The following is a 19,338-nucleotide window of genomic DNA, read 5'->3' on the forward strand; positions in this document are numbered from 1 at the left end:
CCTCGAGAAGAGCAACTCCAAGACACATAATGGTCAGATTCACCAAAGTTGAAGTGAAGGAAAAAATGTTAAGGGCAGCCAGAGAGAAAGGTCAGGTTGCCCACAAAGGGAAGCCCATCAGACTAACAGTGAATCTCTCAGCAGAAACTCTCCAAGCCAGAAGAGAGTGGGGGCCAATATTCAACATTCTTAAAGAAAAGAATTTTCAACCCAGAATTTTATATCCAGCCAAACTATGTTTCATAAGTGAAGGAGAAATAAAATCATTTACAGACAAGCAAAAGTTGAGAGATTTTGTCACCACCAGGCCTGCCCTACAAGAGCTGCTGAAGGAATCACGAAACATGGAAAGGAACAACCAGTACCAGCCACTGCAAAAACATGCCAAAATGTAAAGATCATCGATGCTAGGAAGAAACTGTATTGACTAATGAGCAAAATAACCAGCTAACATCATAATGACAGGATCAAATTCACACATAACAATATTAACCTTAAATGCAAATGTAAATGGGCTAAATGCTCCAGTTAAAAGCCACAGACTGGCAAATTGGATGAAGAGTCAAGACCTATCAGTTTGCTGTATTCAGGAGACCCATCTCACGTACAGAGATACACATAGGCTCAAAATAAAGGGATGGAGGAAGACCTACCAAGTAAATGGAAAACAAAAAAGGCAGGGGTTGCAATCCTGGTCTCTGATAAAACAGACTTTAAACCAACAAAGATCAAAAGAGACAAAGAAGGCCATTACATAATGGTAAATGAATCAATTCAACAAGAAGAGCTAACTATTCTAAATGTATATGCACCCAATACAGGAGCACCCAGATTCATAAAGCAAGTCCTTAGAGACTTACAAAGAGACTTAGACTCCCATACAATAATAATGGGAGACTCTAACACCCAACTGTCAACATTAGATCAACGAGAGAGAAAGTTCACAAGTATATCCAGGGATTGAACTCAACTCTGTACCAAGTGGACCTAATAGACATCTACAGAACTCTCCACACCAAATCAACAAAATATACATTCTTCTCAGCACCACATCACACTTATTCCAAAATTGATCACATAGTTGGAAGTAAAGCACTCCTCAGCAAATATAAAACAACAGAAATTATAACAAACTGTCTCTCAGACCACAGTGCAATCACACTAGAACTCAGGGTTAAGAAACTCACTCAAAACCGCTCAACTACATGGAAACTGAACAACCTGCTCCTGAATGACGACTGGGGGCATAATGAAATGAAGGCAGAAATAAAGATGTTCTTTGAAACAATGAGAACAAAGACACAACATACCAGAATCTCTGGGACACATTTAAAGCAGTGTGTAGAGGGAAATTTATAGCACTAAATGCCCACAAGAGAAAGCAGGAAAGATCTAAAATTGACACCCTAACATCACAATTAAAGGAACTAGGGAAGCAACAGCAAACACATCCAAAAGCTAGCAGAAGGCAAGAAATAACTAAGATCAGAGCAGAACTGAAGGAGATACAGACACAAAAACCCTTCAAAAAAATCAATGAATCCAGGAGCTGGTTTTTTTGAAAAGATCAACAAAATTGATAGACTGCTAGCAAGACTAATAAAGAAGAAAAGAGAGAAGAATCAAATAGATGCAATAAAAAATGATAAAGGTGATATCATCACTGACCCCACAAAATACAAACTACCATCAGAGAATACTATAAGCATCTCTATGCAATCTAGAAGAAATGGATAGAAGAATCAATCTAGAAGAAATGATAGAAAATCTAGAAGAAATGGATAAATTCCTGGAAACATACACTCTCCCAAGATGAAACCAGGAAGAAGTTGAATCCCTGAATAGACCAATAACAGGCTCTGAAATTGAGGCAATAATTAATAGCCTACCAACGAAAAAAAAGTCCAGGACCAGATGGATTCACAGCCAAATTCTTCCAGAGGTACAAGGAGGAACTGGTACCATACCTTCTGAAATTATTCCAATCAATAGAAAAACAGGGAAGCCTTCCTAACTCATTTTATGAGGCCAACATCATCCTGATACTAAAACCTGGCAGAAACACAACAATAAGAGAATTTTAGACCAATATCCCTGATGAACATTGATGCAAAAATTCTCAATAAAATATTGGCAAAACAAATCCAGCAACACATCAAAAACCTTATCCATCATAATCAAGTGGGCTTTATCCCTGGGATTCAAGGCTGGTTCAACATATACAAATCAATAAATGTAATCCAGCATATAAACAGAACCACAGACAAAAACCACATGATTATCTCAATAGATGCAGAAAAGACCTTTGACAAAATTCAACAGCCCTTCATGCTAAAAACTCTCAATAAATTCAGTATTGATGGAACATATCTCAAAATAATAAGAGCTATTTATAACAAACCCACAGCCAATATCATACTGAATGGGCAAAAACTGGAAGCATTCCCCTTGAAAACTGGCACAAGACAGGGATGCCCTCTCTCACCACTCCAATTCAACATAGTGTTTGAAGTTCTGGCTATGGCAATCAGGCAAGACAAAGGAATAAAGGGTATTCAGTTAGGAAAAGAGGAAGTCAAATTGTCCCTGTTTGCAGATGACATGATTGTATATTTAGAAAACCCCATTATCTCAGCCCAAAATCTCCTTAAGCTGATAAGCAACTTCAGCAAAGTCTCAGGATACAAAATCAATGTGCAAAAATCACAAGCATTCTTATACACCAATAACAGACAAACAGAGAGCCAAGTCATGAGTGAAATCCCATTCACAATAGCTTCGAAGAGAATAAAATACCTAGGAATACAACTTACATGGGATGTGAAGGACCTCTTCAAGGAGAACTACAAACCACTGCTCAGTGAAATAAGAAGACAAAAACAAATGGAAGAACATTCCATGCTCATGGATATGCTACAAGGCTACAGTAACCAAAACAGCATGGTACTGGTACCAAAACAGAGATATAGAACAATGGAACAGAACAGAGCCCTCAGAAATAGTACCATACATCTACAACCATCTGATCTTTGACAAACCTGACAAAAACAAGAAATGGTGCAAGGATTCCATATTTAATAAATGGTGCTAAGAAAACTGACTAGTCATATGTAGTAAGCTGAAACTGGATCCCTTCCTTACACCTTATACAAAAATTAATTCAAGATGGATTAGAGACTTAAATGTTAGACCTAAAACCATAAAAACCCTAGAAGAAAACCTAGGCAATACCATTCAGGTCATAGGCATGGGCAAGGGCTTCATGACTGAAACATCAAAAGCAATGGCAACAAAAGCCAAAATTGACAAATGGGATCCAATTAAACTGAAGAGCTTCTGCACAGCAAAAGAAACTACCATCAGAGTGAACAGGCAGTCTACAAAATGGGAGAAAATTTTTGCAATCTACTCATCTTACAAAGGGCTAATATCCAGAACCTACAAAGAACTTAAACAAATTTACAAGAAAAAGACAACCCCATCAAAAAGTGGGCAAAGGGTATGAACAGACACTTCTCAAAAGAAGACATTTATGTAGCCAACAGACACATGAAAAATTGCTCATCATCACTGGCCATCAGAGAAATGCAAATCAAAACCACAATGAGATACCATCTCACACCAGTTAGAATGGCGATCATTAAAAAGTCAGCAAACAACCAGTGCTGGAGAGGATGTGGAGAAATAGGAACACTTTTCCACTGTTGGTGGGACTGTAAACTAGTTCAACCATTGTGGAAGACATTGTGGCGATTCCTCAAGGATCTAGAACTAGAAATACCATTTGACCCAGCCATCCCATTACTACGTATATACCCAAAGGATTATAAATCATGCTGCTGTAAAGACACATGCACATGTATGTTTATTGTGGCACTATTCACAATAGCAAAGACTTGGAACCAACCCAAATGTCCATCAATGACAGACTGGATTAAGAAAATGTGGCACATATACACCATGGAATACAATGCAGCCTTAAAAAAGGATAAGTTCATGTCCTTTGTAGGGACATGGATGCAGCTGAAAACCATCATTCTCAGCAAACTATCGCAAGAACAGAAAACTGAACACCGCATGTTGTCACTCATAGGTGGGAATTGAACAATGAGAACACTTGGACACAGAAAGGGGAACATCACACACTGGGGCCTGTTGTGGGGTTGTGGGAGGGGGAAGGGATAGCATTAGGAGATATACCTAATGTAATTGACATATTTATGGGTGCAGCACACCAACATGGCACAGGTATACATATGTAAAAAACCTGCACATTGTTCACATGTACCCTAGAACTTAAAGTATAATAAAAAATAAATAAAATAAAATATTGAAATCATAAAACAATTATAAGTATTAATACTTTAAAAAATAATTTGACTAAAATAAGTGGGTATGTAAGGGGCATTGGAAGTTTTATAATTTCCTAATTATTAATATTAGGGACTCTGATGATATATTGTAATTAATTGAGAAAGAAATCCTTAAGAATATTGTTCAAAGTCATGGAATAGTTTTGCTTTTATAATGACTTATTAGGTAATTCCAACCAATGCCCTAAAACAATAGATAAATTGAAAAATATGTAAGTGGACAATATCTGCTTGAAATTATTGAGAGCTAATGTCATTGTAACTAGGAGATCAAGTAGAGGAGAAAGATTAGGAGAATATGCCAAATCCTGAGCAGGAATACAAAAGCAAATTCATCTTTCAGTTTTGTGTGTTGCTTGCTTTGGACGACACACTTATTCTCTCAGCTCTGGAAAACTTGCAGCCATTATCACTTATGCATCACCGTTTTCCCATTCTTTTCAGTTTCTTCTAGAATTTCTATTAGATATATGCTAAATGGTCTCCATCTATCTTCTATAGCTATTACAACCCCCTTCTTATTTCCATTTCTTCTATATTTTATTCCAGATTATTTTCTTATATATTATCTATGTAATGAATTCTTTTGAAAATTATCTTTAATCTACAAATTTTTGTGACCATTATTTACAGAAGTTTTATTTTGTTCTTTTCCAAAATACCTCTTTTTGCTTCCATCATGTCATGTTCTGATTTTTATAGTTCACATAATTTTAAATGTTTGTAGTTTCTTTTAGGTTGTTCAACTTTTTTCTCCTTCATGGACTTCCCTTTGTAGGGGTTTATTTATTTGTGTGTCTTGTAATTATTTTTATTATGATTTTGTCATCAGCAAGTCTTGCTCTCTGTGGGAGTTCCTTTCTCTCTGAATTTGTACATAAGGCTAAGTTTTTATAATACCTTCCTGGATCCTAGGAGTTTTACTAGTTGTGTACTAGGCGTTTTATTCATTTTTCAGCTTTGGGTCTTCTACTGTGTATAAGTGTATGCTCTGTACTCATTCAAGCTGCAAACCTAGGTTCTTGATTTTCTAACAATTCTGTCCAGTTTCACGGCTAGATAGCCAGCTTTTATGTGGCTTTCATAAAATACTGGATGTAGTTCTTCCTGTCCCCACTTCACAACTGGGGTAATCCTCCAAGTTCCTAGACTTTAGGCAAGAAGGCACAATTCCAGTCTCTCGCCTTTCATGGATCTGAGTCCCATCTCCTGTTCCTACATGTACAACAAGCCTCAGAACTCAGTTCTTTGGGACCTTATTCTGGTTTGATAGGACTGTGGCCCACTTTGGCCTCAGCTGTGACTGTTTGACATTTTAAATTTCCTCTATGAATTTGGACTTGCAGATTCAAGCTCAGATATGCATTTAGTTAAAAAGAAAAATAGTCTATGGTTTTGAAGTAGAAAAATGGAAGTTTTCCCATATCATCTTAGATAGGCATATTGACGTGATGTTTTCCCTAAGAAGCTCCTTAGCCTCTCATAAAAAATATGCTCCTTAGCCTCTCATAAAAAATATGCTCCTTATCCTTTACATGCCCTCCACTTTTCCTGGGTAAATATAAATATAGGTTCTCTATATAACTATATGTAATATCATTATAACCTAATAACTCATGACATGTATTCTAGTAGTAACATTTTGCCATGCCTAATATTTATCATTTACATATTAAATTAAGCAATCATCCATAAATATATATTAATGGTTTATATACTGTTTAACATTTTATTCATTTTTGTTATTACTGAATACTACCAACATGTGATAATAAAACAAACAGAAGATCATATATATAAGTGTACAATATTTCTTCATTCTTTCAACTACTATGTATTGAATGGCTGCTATATTCCAAGCACTGTAATAGGCACTTTAAATCACTGAATAAAACAGAAGATTTTTAATGTTATTTTCTTCATATCGGTGAAAAAAATGACCATTTCTCTTGCCTTTGGAAGTGACATTGAGCAGAAGTAGTAGGAGCCATCCATGCAAAGACAGTTTAGAATCTCCTCTTTCATTGAATGAAAGCTTGACCTACAATCCAGTCCTTCACTGGCATTTTTATGTTGGTGAGTGGTAATAAACATTAAATTGTCTCTGGTATTTTTACAGCTTAGCAAATGGAGTACCTTTGGAACTCTGGAAGTTATACCTCAGATTGAATCGGGAACACAGGTGTTCTCAGTGGTGACAGAAGATGATTGTGAAATTCTTAAAATCCCAGCAAAGGGATATGCAAAGATAAAGGAGGTATGATATCTAATATTATATATAAACAGAAATTGGGCATAAACTCAAGCTGTATTTTGCTTCTGTAGACAAAGATATCCATTATCTGTTTTATTTTTAACTTTAACTTAAGCTAGAGACATTAAAAAGGTGGTTTATTTGATGAAAATCACTTAAGAGTGCTGGTGATAGGTAAAGTGTAAACAAAGGTCTCAATGAATATATTTTAGGTAATTTTAGAATACCCTTTGGCTTTTCATTAATTTCAAACGCATTCATTCAGTCAACAAATATGTGTTTTGCATGTTCACAACATGTCATATGCTAAGAATACTAGAATAATAAGATGGATAATAGTACTGCTGCTTTCCCAGTCTCTATAGTCTACTTAAGGAGGAAAAATACTTGAATGGGATTGGCATGATATTTCATAATTATACAACAAACATCAAACTCAGAGCTGGATGGATAAGTGATAACAACTTATTCTGATTCCTTAATTCTGCAGCTTTAAGATACTCATTTACCTAAAGTTTAATAATTTATTCTCTTCTAATCAAATCCAAATTTTTTCTTGACTCCTATTTCTCCTACTTTGGATAGCAGAGGAAGTTTGTATAAATAATGGAATTGAGGCTGGGGGCGGTGGCTCACGCCTGTAATCCCAGTACTTTGGGAGGCCAAGGCAGGTAGATCACCTGAGGTAGAGAGCTCGAGACCAGCCTGACCGACATGGAGAAACCCCATCTCTACTAAAAAGACAAAATTAGCTGGGTGTGGTGGCACATCCCTGTAATCCCAGCACTTCAGGAGACCAAGGCAGGCAGATCACCTGAGGTAGGGATTGGAGACCAGCCTGACCAACATGGGGAAACCCTGTCTCTACTAAAAATACAAAATTAGCCGGATGTGGTGGTGCATGCCTGTAATACCAGCAACTGAGGAGGCTGAGGCAGAAGAATTGCTTGAATCCGGGAAGTGAAGTTTGCGGTGAGGTGAGATCGCACCATTGCACTCCAGCCTGGGCAACAAGAGTGAAACTCCATCTCAAAAATAAATAAACAAAAAATAATGGGATTGAAAGGTTTCCATGATCCTGCTGTTTCATCTTTTTAAAAATGAGCTTAAGCCAGATGCAGGTCCTGCAGAAAGCTGGTGTAAGCCATGGTTCAGTGCTCATGTGGAGTGGAGTTGAGAAGACACCCATCTTCTTGGGTCTCCAATGGTGGGGATTTCTTGTGATTTAGTGGTCCCAGTGTCAGTAGTACAGGTAATTCTCTCAGAATTCAACATTATTCTAAATCCTTAATGTTCATTTGTTTTGATTTTCAGAGTGGCTGGCTTTAACAAAAAATTCTGTATGTTTTGTTTTTATTTCCCAAATATCAGTACCAGTTACTTGATTTTATCAAACACAACTTTTCAGTTTAATCTTGACTATGACAGGGTTTTAAAAAACTCCTAAAACATTTATAGAAGTATAATATATAATGAAAGGTGAGCAAATATAATTTTAGTAAGTAGATCTGAAGATTAACATTTTAATATGTCTATATGGCCACAGAGTGATGCTCTGATAAAATTCAAATGTATCTTATACTAACTTTTATTCATATGGCCTTTATTTTACTTCTCTCACCATTTATCTATTTGCTATTTCTTTGATTTTAAATGGCCTATTATTAAAAATTTGATAATGACATTCTATTTCAGGAAAAAATAAAAATTGAAAATATGCAAAAATTGAAATTAATCCATATGTGTCCTTATTATGAGGAATGGCCTACTTTATCCATATATGAGCTAATTGCACTCCTTAAATGGAAAAAATTTCCTCCAGGTCATGGTGAGTTTAATGCAATTTTGGATCATTTTGTTTGCATTCTGTTATATTATTGGAATTGAAATTCTTCATAGTTGTAACATTTTATACAATATTTCTTCATATAAATATTCTCTAATTTATTTGATAATAACATTTGAATTGGACATTTAGATTATTTCTTGCTTTTCATTAAAAGTGATACTGTACTGGCTTGAAGAGTGGCCTCAGTACTAACCTTACTTTAACATCTCTCTCTACTCCCTATAACTGTTCCCCTCTTGCCCCACCCTGACGGTTACTATAAGGGCCAAACTGAAAAGGAGAAATACTAGAGGGTATAGCCACTCACACGAGAGAAAAGGGAAAAAAACCATTTTTTCTTTTCCTTTTTCCTGGGTGGATAACTATTTAAGCAGCAAGTTTACTAATCTGTACTTGTGCTACACATATTAGCCATGGAAAAAAATAATTATGGAGAATGAGTGAGGCCTAGATAAGAGAAAGTAGCAGTGAAGCACCTACATTTTCAACATTCAGCATAGCAAGGATGCACGGATTTCCTGCATTATGTGTACACAAAAAGTGTAGGTGGTATTGAGCCATTTTGCATGATTTGTCCATCTATGAAAGCCAATTTAACAAGGGTTGCCAACCCAAGAGGAGCTGTGGTAGGATGGGCCAGAGCTTTAGGTCTCTTTTGGTAACGAAACGCAATTGCTTCATGAGAGACAGCCACAGATAACAGAGAGAGGATGGTAACCTCGCCTCTCTTTCCTCACAGCCAGTGAAGGAGCCAGAACTTAACATTATAATGGAAGAAGAAGTGTTTGAAAGAAATATTTCTACCCCAGGTCTGCAAAGCCACAATTATAGTGAGGGACATTTTTAATTTAAGTTTGAGATTAAAATTCTAAAACAAATGAATCTAATTGGTAAATTCTGGGCAGCAACTATAAAAACATGGCAGAGTATTTATGAAATCTGGCTAAGGTATCCTTTGAAGGAAACACTGTAACATAGGAAAATGAGGTTCAGCACACCAGGAGTTCTTTTATTGAAAAAAAGTAAATATAATTAGGGGAAGTTTATCCTTCAAAAACAGGAATACTCTAATAAACCACTTAAATTTGGTGAGAATCTAAAACATTTCTCATATTTGTTCCAAATTTCCTTCTACTGCTTGCATTTATATTTTATTTATCATGTTTTTGAGATATAGCATTTAATCCATGTTTAGTCAAATAACTATTTTTGCTCATAAATTTGAATATTTGTAATATGATGCTTTTGTTTATGACGTATTTTTCCTGATTAGTTATAAATGGCATTTTTTTTTAACCAAAAGTACAAATGGAAGGCAAGTAGTAAACTGACTTGTAAAAAATCGGGAATTGAATATTTCTAAATTCCCCATGTTCATTACATAGAAACAGATGAGCATCTCAGAACCAGTTTGATACCTCGAGGTGCCAGTGATTCAAGTACCTGTGATGGTGATGCCTTTTTGTTCCTTCATTCATCCTTCACTGCTCTCTTTTGTTTTGGACAATATTTTCTAACGTAGCATATTAATTCTGTTAATATTTTTTCACCATATTTGTTATTTTTCATGGTTGCTTTATTTTTTATGGTTGTTTTGGATTTGTCACGGTTTTGTCACAGGTTTTCCACTTTGTATCAGAAATATCAAATTTTGATCCTTGCCTCTCTTCCAGGCTTTTAATAAAAATATAATATCCAATCCTTGCCAATCTATCATTATATTAATATTTTTGAGTTGATTAAAAAGGAGGAAAGAGACCATCATAAAGATATTTTAAATTAGGTGATCCAAAAGAATATGAAATTTGGAAAGGGGAGAATAATTATGTGTTTTAATATATTTGATTACTAATGATAATAATCTCTCTTTTGATCTAAAATATCAATCAAAAATACTAAAATTTTGCATCAAAGAGCTAAAAAGATACTGAGAAAGTTAACATACTGTTTCCTAGACTAATATTGAATTCAAGTTCTTTTTGGTAAGTATCTTGAAAAATAAATGGTGGTGTTTGTTAAACTACCAATTGCATTGGACAGTCTGTGAGTCTATTGAATAAGTCAAAATAATATTGTTTTCTCACCTATTCCCAAACATATAAATGTGTGGTACTTTCATAGTTTTAGAAAATATTTATCTTCCTTAGAGAAGATTGACAGTTTCATCTGATAATCATCAAAGCCCTATGGGTTCTGAAAGACTGTAGTTTTTATAAATAAATATACCTATGTGAAGAATAAACCCTGTCAAATTCATCTAATTTTCTTTTATGGTAGTGACAAACTTGATATATCAAAGAGAAGAATTGGATTATAATACTTCCTGACTGTTTACTCAAGATTTAGTTTGAATTTTTATCAGAGAATGTAGAGAATGTAGCTCAAATTACACTTTTATTATCTGGGTTGAAAATTAGCAGTAGTATGATTTCCAAAGCATAATTATGTGTGTTTTGATCTTATTTTAAATATGTATAGTAGATAGAGTTTCAGAGGGATTTAGTTAATTATTCAAAAGCTTGACAGAGTTTAGGATTAATCCTTGGCAATCAATGAAATAAGTAAAGCTTGTATCTGACTCTATTTGCTTTGTTAACTTCTTAAGTCTTCCTACTTTTGCTTCATATGCTAAGGGAACCTTATTGTAGTGAATATGTACAGTGTTGCTTATCATTTGGGTGTGTCTAGTTTATAACAAGTCTTCCCAGTTGTTATTCTTTCAAGATGTAGCTGACTTGAAAGTGACAACCAGCTTAGGTCACTAATCAGCTCGTTCCCATGTGTATCATGAATATAATAAAAAATGGTAAACTGACTTGGCAAACATTTAACTATTTATGCATATTTTGTTGTTTTCTTGCTAATGTCAGTATGCCCCCATCTTTCTCCAGGTAGGATTTGATATAGCAAACATGATAATTGGAAAAACTAAAAAAATTACATCAACAAATTTAGTGCAGAAAGATAAAACATGTGAAAATCATAATAGTAACAATAATAATAGTCAAAATCATATCTAGTTATCTGAAACCAAAAGTGGAGTATTTCAGTCACAAAATACATAGGCTCTACATCCCTTCAACCTTTTGACATCAGTCTCTTCCAGTTTAATTTACTCTACAGGGAATCAAAAGTCTTAGTCCCATGAGGCACTCTTTGAGCATCCCAGAACCAGTTTGATACCTGGAGGTGCCAGTGATTCAAGTACGTGTGATGCTGATGCCTTTTTGTTCCTTCATTCATCCTTCACTGGTCTCTTTTGTGTTGGACAATATTTTCTAGTGTAGCATTCTTTTAATAATTTTTCACCATATTTGTTATTTTTTATGGTTGCTTTAGGGCTTACCATATACATTTCAATTCAGCAGAATCTACTTCAGATTTTTACTAACTTTATTCCAGTTTTAAATATGACTCTTATATAGCTCTATTTCCATTTCCTCCTTTATATGTTATTGTTATTATACAGATTGCAGCTATGTATGTTACAAATTCAACAATATATAAAGTTATGTCTCAAAAACAGAGAAAAAAGAAATCAAATATATATTTATAGTGTTCATTATATTAGACATCTTATTTACCATTTCTAGTCCTTTTTATTTGTTCCTGTGGACTCAAGTTGCCATCTGATATGCTTTCCTTAGTTCAGTGTCAGTTTTCTCCCACCTGCTTTCTTATGCTGCTATTGGCAAATATATAATATTTCTATATGTTATATATCCAACAACAATATACACATATTATTTCACACAGTCACTCTTTATGAGTAAGAGAAGAATGGATAAGAAATATGTATTTATCTTACCTTTTATAATTGCACATTTACCTTTAGTGGTACGTTTTGATTTTTCATGTGGATTCAAATTTTATGTGAGGATGCTTGTTTGCAGACTGAAGAACTTTTTTTAGTATTTCTTTGAGGGAGTATATGCTAGTAACAAATACTGCCAGGTTTTCTTTTACTGAGAATTTCTTCATTTCTCCTTTACTTTTGAAAGACAGCTTTGCAGGGTATAGGATTTGAAGTTGAAATTGGGTTATTTTGTATATTTTAAAAATGCAATCCCACTTTATTCTGGCTTCTATTATTGTTTCTGATGAGAAGACAGCTGTTAATCTTTTTGGGATTCACTTATAAGTGACAAGGCTTTTGCTTGCTGGTTTCAATATTTCCTTGTCTTTCGCTTAAAGAAGTTTTAGTATAATGTGTCTGTTTGCTTATTTTCTTACCTAATACTAGAATTTAAAGCCCTGTTTGCTACTAATCTCTTCTGTTTCTGACTCCCTTTCTCCGATATTGTTAGCTATGATAATCAGTTTTAAAGTTTTTCTTGTTATTCACCCACTTAGAAATAGTTAATGTCCTCTCATTGTTATTCAGGTAAAATGCAAAATCCTTAATATAGTTTGAAAGGCCATTTATATCTAGGTCATACCTATATCTCAAAGTTTTAATTTTAATAATTCTTCTCCTTTTTCGTTCGTGTTTCTGCCAACCTGGATTTTCATTAGTTCTTCTATGTCACTATCGCCATTGAGGCCTTTTACATATATTGTTCCCTCTTCCTGGAGAAGTTACTTGCCCCTCATTTCAGGACATTTACTATTGTTAAGATAATGTTTTCTGGACCAGTTGAGATTCTATTGCTCTTTGTTTGCTTGCAGAGATGCCTCTTTGTCTCTATGAGGGTCAACGAACTTTTTCTGCTAAAGAGCAGATACTAAATATTAGCTTTGTAGGTCATATAGTGCCTCTGTTACATATCTACCCGCTTCTTCTTTTTAAAGCCTTTAACAATGTAAGAATCATCCTTAGTTGTAGTGTTATAAAAAAAAAAAAAAAAAATGGGCCTTGGGTCAGATTTGGTCCATGGTGTAAAGTTTTCTAACTCCTGTCCTATCTTATTTTGTTAATCACCTTTTTTTTTTTGGTGGGGGACGGGGGGCGGGGGGACAAGGTCTTATTATATTGCCCAGGCTGGACTCAAACTCGTGGGCTCAAGTGATCATTCCACCTCAGCCATTCGAGTAGCTGAGACTAAAGGCACATGCCACCATGCCTGGCTTTCCTTATACTATCTTAACACTCATTGTGCTATGTCATAATTAATAGTTTAAGGGTCAGTTTTTCCACTAGACTTACAGTTTCTTTGGAATAAGACCATCTTATTTTTTAGTACCCAACAAGTATCTAGAATTTACAAGCCCTTGAAAATATTGTTGATGAGTTAATGAATATTTTGATGTCAGTGTTTACCCTTAGACCAAAGTTATGACTTTTTTCTTCCAAAAGAAAATTTAACTCTTTGCTGGTCAGTACATATGGGTTGTATTAACACTTAGCATTAATTTTCTCTGTTTGAGGAAAATGCTATCATTAATTCAATCTTAAAATATCTTAATACATTTATTGATAAATCTCCTGATTAAAACACAGTGTGTTGCTTTGCTTTGCTATCTTTGAGACATTTTACAGAATTGCATCGTTGCAATAAATCAACCATTGATAATGCTGAAAGGTTATACTGTCTTAAACTCACAATCCAGGAAGAATAAAGGCAATTTGGATTTAAGGTGAGGTTAAATAAGGAAAACATTAGCACGGCATTAAGGAAAACAATAGTTAAAGGAAGTCTATTCTCTTCAGTGAATCACCAGGAGTAAAATATTTGTAGAATCTATCAACTAATTTTCATTTTTGGTCATCATGTTTAATTCTCACTACGCATGCAGCAAGCTTTCTACTACATGGGGTATGAGAAATGGAATGATCACTGATAAATGTAATTGAAGTATAATCTCCCTCCTTCTTAAGTTTGTCATCATGCATATTGTTCTTATTAATACAACTGTAAGAAAAAATTTTGGCGAATGATGAATACTGTACATTGTATGGCTGAATGCCCCTTCCAAACACTTCTAACCAACCTGTGAAAGCTAAAAACAACTAAAGACTACATATTCTAGAATCCTTTGTAAAAGTTTTAATTCTGATTGTGGCCTCCATTCTGCCCAGTGTGTATTTCTCTACAGTATTTGGAAGAAGTCAGGAGCCACTCTCCTTGCAAGCATGGTGATGAGCATGGTGATGAGCATGGTGGTTCTAAAGTTCATCCCCTGTATCACACATGATGAGTGACACACAGCCGCAGGAGTGAGGTTTCCTTTAGAAGAGCTCTGTGTTGTGAGTGGGCATTTCCGCTAGCTACTGTATTTTCTTGCTCTATATTATTGAATTCTAGTTTTATGGCCCTACTACAGCTTCCTAACACCCTCTGATAAACCATTTTTTATTGAAATTAGATAGCAAGAGTCTGCTGTCTGTACCTAGGAACAAAGGACTGTGCACTGGGTGTTCATTCTACCAATGATCTCCTTTGTGAATAACTACTTTTTTCAAAAATTTTTCATTTGAGAAAATAATTTTTTTCATAAGAAATATGAAGTTTGTTCTTCATATTTTTAACATCTGTGTACAGAACACCTTGCTAATTGCTTTTGTCGTGGCAATGAAAAGAAATACATTTTAAAATCACTTAAAGTCGTGCCGGGCACAGTGGCTCACACCCATAATCCCAGCACTTTGGGAGGCCAAGGCGGGCGGACCACCTGAGTTCAGGAGCTCGAGACTAGCCTGGACAACATGGCAAAACCCTGTCTCTACTAAAAGTACAAAAATTAGCCTGGCCCTGTGGCAGGCGCCTGTAATCCCAGCTACTTAGGAGGCTGAGGCAGGAGAATCTCTTGAACCAGGAGGCGGAGATTGCAGTGAGCTGAGATCATGCTGCAGCACTCCAGCCTGGGTGACAGAGCAAGATTCCGTCTCAAAAATAAAATAAAATAAAATAAAATCACTTAAATGCTTGAGTAGCTACACTGTAGTCCTTACTATGTAGGACAGTTTGAGCTTTCCTTTTTTATCTCAAAGATTTAATAATTAGAAAAATACAAAAAGTGTGATTGTTAAACAAGTGAGATAGATCAAAATATCATGTCTTAAAATGATTTTCACTACCTCATGGACATATATATTATATAACATAATAAATATCACAGACACAGTAGAAACTGAATGGGAGAGAGGATTTTTTGGATGTGGTTGAACTGAAAGTAGGAGTGATAATGCTAGGCAGGAAAAATAGCATAAGCCAATATATGGTTTTTGCAGATCTTGCTTTAGAAAAGTTGATCAAACAGTCCAATTTAATCAGATGAATATTCATGAGCATTGGGAGATCAGTAAGACTTTCTGTAGTCTCAGGCATTTTAAATACCATATTCATATTCTTGGGCTTTAACTTACAGATAATTTGACATCATTAAAGGTTTTGAATAACAGAAGAGACCTGAAAAAGTCAAAGTTTAGGGGAACAGCAGAGCAATATGAGTGATAGTTGAAAGGAGAGAGGTACTAGAAAACCAGAACAATTAGGAGTCAATTTTGGTAGTACCAGAGGCAAAGAGATGAGAGGCAATGGAGATAAGAGGCAGTAGTGACAGTAATAATGGAAATAAATTAATATGAGGAATATTTTCATTATTCAGGAGTATTGTACAGAATAGATCTTTTCAAATACATTTCCTCTTCTTCTTTGCAATGCTGACAGTCTATGCATGTTGGGGATGTTTTGTTTTTTCAGATCTCTACCAGAGTACTCTGTTGCTGCACAGATGCATATGTCTGTGGATATCAGTTTAAACACACATCTGACACTGAGAAGGGATTCTCAAGCATGGGTTTAAATGAACCTGTGCTCTCACCCACCACCTGCAGCATTAGAATACACATTTCCTGGTATTTCTCACTGTCTCCAAAGTCTTTTGTGAGTACAGGCCACTATTTATCAATGTTCAGAAGAGAGTTGCTTTTATTTTCCTACCCAAAGCCCAAGGATAAAGATAGTTTCCTGAATGACTCACTTCATGTGTAGAAAGATATTTATATTCATGTTTTCATTGACAGTCTTAATTAACATTATTTTCCCTTTACTCTTACTTTTATCATTAAAACTCAAGCACTTTGGCTATTGCCATTTTGCAAATGCTCCCAAGGCTTCTTATGAGCCTGTTTACCATTTTTTCAGCTTTATCTGTAATATATATATATTTTTACTATGAAAGGATTTATGGTGATATTGATCATCTAAAGGTACAAATTCAGCATATATGGATTTTTTTGTTTTCTAAATAATATTTATCAAGATTAATTAAATATAATCCAGTACCTCAACATTGACTTTTCTGTTAGATTTTTTTTTTTTTAACAATTCAAGAACCTTCAATTTATTTTCCATGAAGCTTCTTTTTTAAATAACTGTTTTCTTATGATTTCGTAGTATACCTTTTTGGTAGAGTAATAATTAGTAATAGAAATGTGTAATGACTATGTAAAATTTAATAATTTCATTAACATTCTCTGGAAAGAGCTTCTACTATTATTACCATAGAAGCTTTAATAATTTACCTCAAAAGTATTATGTCTAGAAATATCATTAAAATATAATGTTATAGTACAACAATGCACAACAGAATCACTGATTTTGTTTTCAATCAGTTTTGGATTTGGCAAACATATTTATATCTATAGAATACTTCAAACATACTTTGTAGAAAGTATATAGTTTAATTTCTTACTCAGAATTTAGCCTTCTGATTTTATTAATAATATGATAAAGGTGAACAGTATATTAGTTATGTAAAGTTAAAAAAGTACTGCTTATTTAAATAATTATCCAGCTGCTATATAATAATTAAATTAAAATAAATTAAAAATTTAATTAATTCAAATCCCTCAGAAGTAGATAAGATAAAATTAAACACCTTTTAATAATGGAACACTCATCTATTCAAATTCCCCATGAGCAGATAGAGCTTTTCATCAGTAACCCAGGCAACTCCTGAAGCTCTTTATAGAGCTCTTTTTTCTACCTCTTTCTACTTCCGGCAATTGACCATTGCTTCTTTATTTTGTCATGACATAAACTATATTTCCTATTATTACAATTAACTTTTAGTACTGTATCTTCTGACATTTAGAAGGAAAGCTGCATTTCTCTTCACCTAAAAAATAAAACTGCATAATTTCATTTTCTCATATTTGAAGCAAACTATTTAAAAATAAATTTGAAACTTTTTTTTCTCTAAGCAAAACAAATATGTGAACATTTAAATCTAGAGAAATGCTAAATTACAAATACCATTCATTTTAATAAAAGTGATTTCTACTAAAATTTCCAAAGTAGAACTTTTTAAAATGTGAACTCTTATGTTTCACTATGAATATTGTGTATAAGCAAACTGTTAACAATGATTATTGCTGCTTGGTGCTATTGATTGCCTTTTTTCCTGCTTTCCTGTATATTCTAGACATTCTATAATAAGTATATATGTTTATAATGAAATAAATAAATAGGTACAATTATAATACAATTTGATTTCTAAAAACCTAAAAACAATCTTTTTAATAAAGAAGCAATTCGTATTGGATGTTGTGATCCACCATTCCTGTCTTCTGCCCATTGGAGTGCATTAGCATAAGTCTTTGCCATCTTAGGTTTGACCGTTTTTATGAACTTTGGCAATACAAGTGTTTGGGAATGCCTTCTGCATGGAAAATTTCTTAACATTTGGAGGAATAAAAATGAATAAAGATAGAGCCCCAGATAATAGAAGTAGTCAGTTAGGTATGTAGAGGAGGGAGAAAGGGGGAAGAAGTAAAAATGGAAAAGAAGTTCTTACTTGCTTCCAAATTCTAAGGACAGGTCATTAGGGTGTAAAAGTAAATAAGGCTAAAAGGTGTCTTTGTGAATGGTGACATCCTGAGTATGTTTAACAAGAGGACATAAAGAAGCAAGATTGACTGTTGCAAAAGTAATTAGTGTCTATATATATATATATATATGTCTATATAATTTATAAAATATATAAAATATATATATAAAATATATATATAAAATATATAAAATATCTATATATATAAAATATATATAAAATATATATATATAAAATATATAAAATATCTATATGTCTATATATATGTCTATATATATATGTCTATATAATTTTGTGTGTGTGTATATATATGTCTATATACTTTGGTAATGCTGTCATGACCAATGATCACTGAATTCATTTCCTTTGTATATCTGATGTCTATAAAAAGAGAAATAAGGCTTTAAATCATAAAACAGGCTACAATTCATAAAGTATCATAATGTAATAATATATGGTTTGAGGAAGTATCTTAGGCCAATAAGTACAGAAATATAATGCAAGCCACATATATCATTTTAAATTTTCTAGCAGCTACATTTAAAAAGTAAAAAAGTAGACTGGCGCAGTGGCTCACGCCTGTAATCCCAGCACTTTGGGTGGCCGAGGTGGGCTAATCACGAGGTCAGGAGATCAAGACCATCCTGGCTAACATGGTGAAACCCTGTCTCTACTAAAAATACACACACACACACACAAAAATATTAGCCAGGAGTGGTGGTGGCCACCTGTAGTCCCAGCTACTTGGGAGGCTGAGGCAGGAGAATGGCCTGAACCCAGGAGGCAGAGCTTGCAGTGAGCTGAGATCATGCCGCTGCACTCCAGCCCGGGTGACTGAGGAAGACTCCGTCTCAAAAAAAAAAAAAAAAAAAGTAAAAAATTAAATAATATATTTTATGTAACACATACACATATCTAATATGTGACCAACATAAAAATTACTAATTAGACACTTTGTACATTTTTCATATTTTGTTTTCATATTAAGTCTTCAAAATCCAGTGTTATTTTACACTTACAGTGTATCTCTATTTGACCTTGCCACATTTTAAATGCTCAACAGCTACATGTGGCTAGCAGCTACCATA

The 19,338-nt window shown here is 34.1% G+C and overlaps 1 protein-coding gene across 2 annotated transcripts in view; it reads left to right on the forward strand.

The window, feature by feature from the left end:
- The window catches only part of CNBD1 (cyclic nucleotide binding domain containing 1), a 560,546-nt gene that overhangs the window by 404,048 nt on the left and 137,160 nt on the right, over positions 1-19,338 (forward strand). For both annotated transcript variants that reach the window (XM_077942745.1, XM_015145661.3), the window contains exons 7-8: positions 6,493-6,630; positions 8,323-8,455. In XM_077942745.1, the coding sequence (XP_077798871.1) occupies positions 6,493-6,630; positions 8,323-8,455 (271 nt within the window). The remainder of the gene's footprint in view (positions 1-6,492; positions 6,631-8,322; positions 8,456-19,338) is intronic.

The sequence above is a fragment of the Macaca mulatta genome, chromosome 8 (assembly GCF_049350105.2).
Source record: "Macaca mulatta isolate MMU2019108-1 chromosome 8, T2T-MMU8v2.0, whole genome shotgun sequence".
NCBI lineage: Eukaryota > Metazoa > Chordata > Mammalia > Primates > Cercopithecidae > Macaca > Macaca mulatta.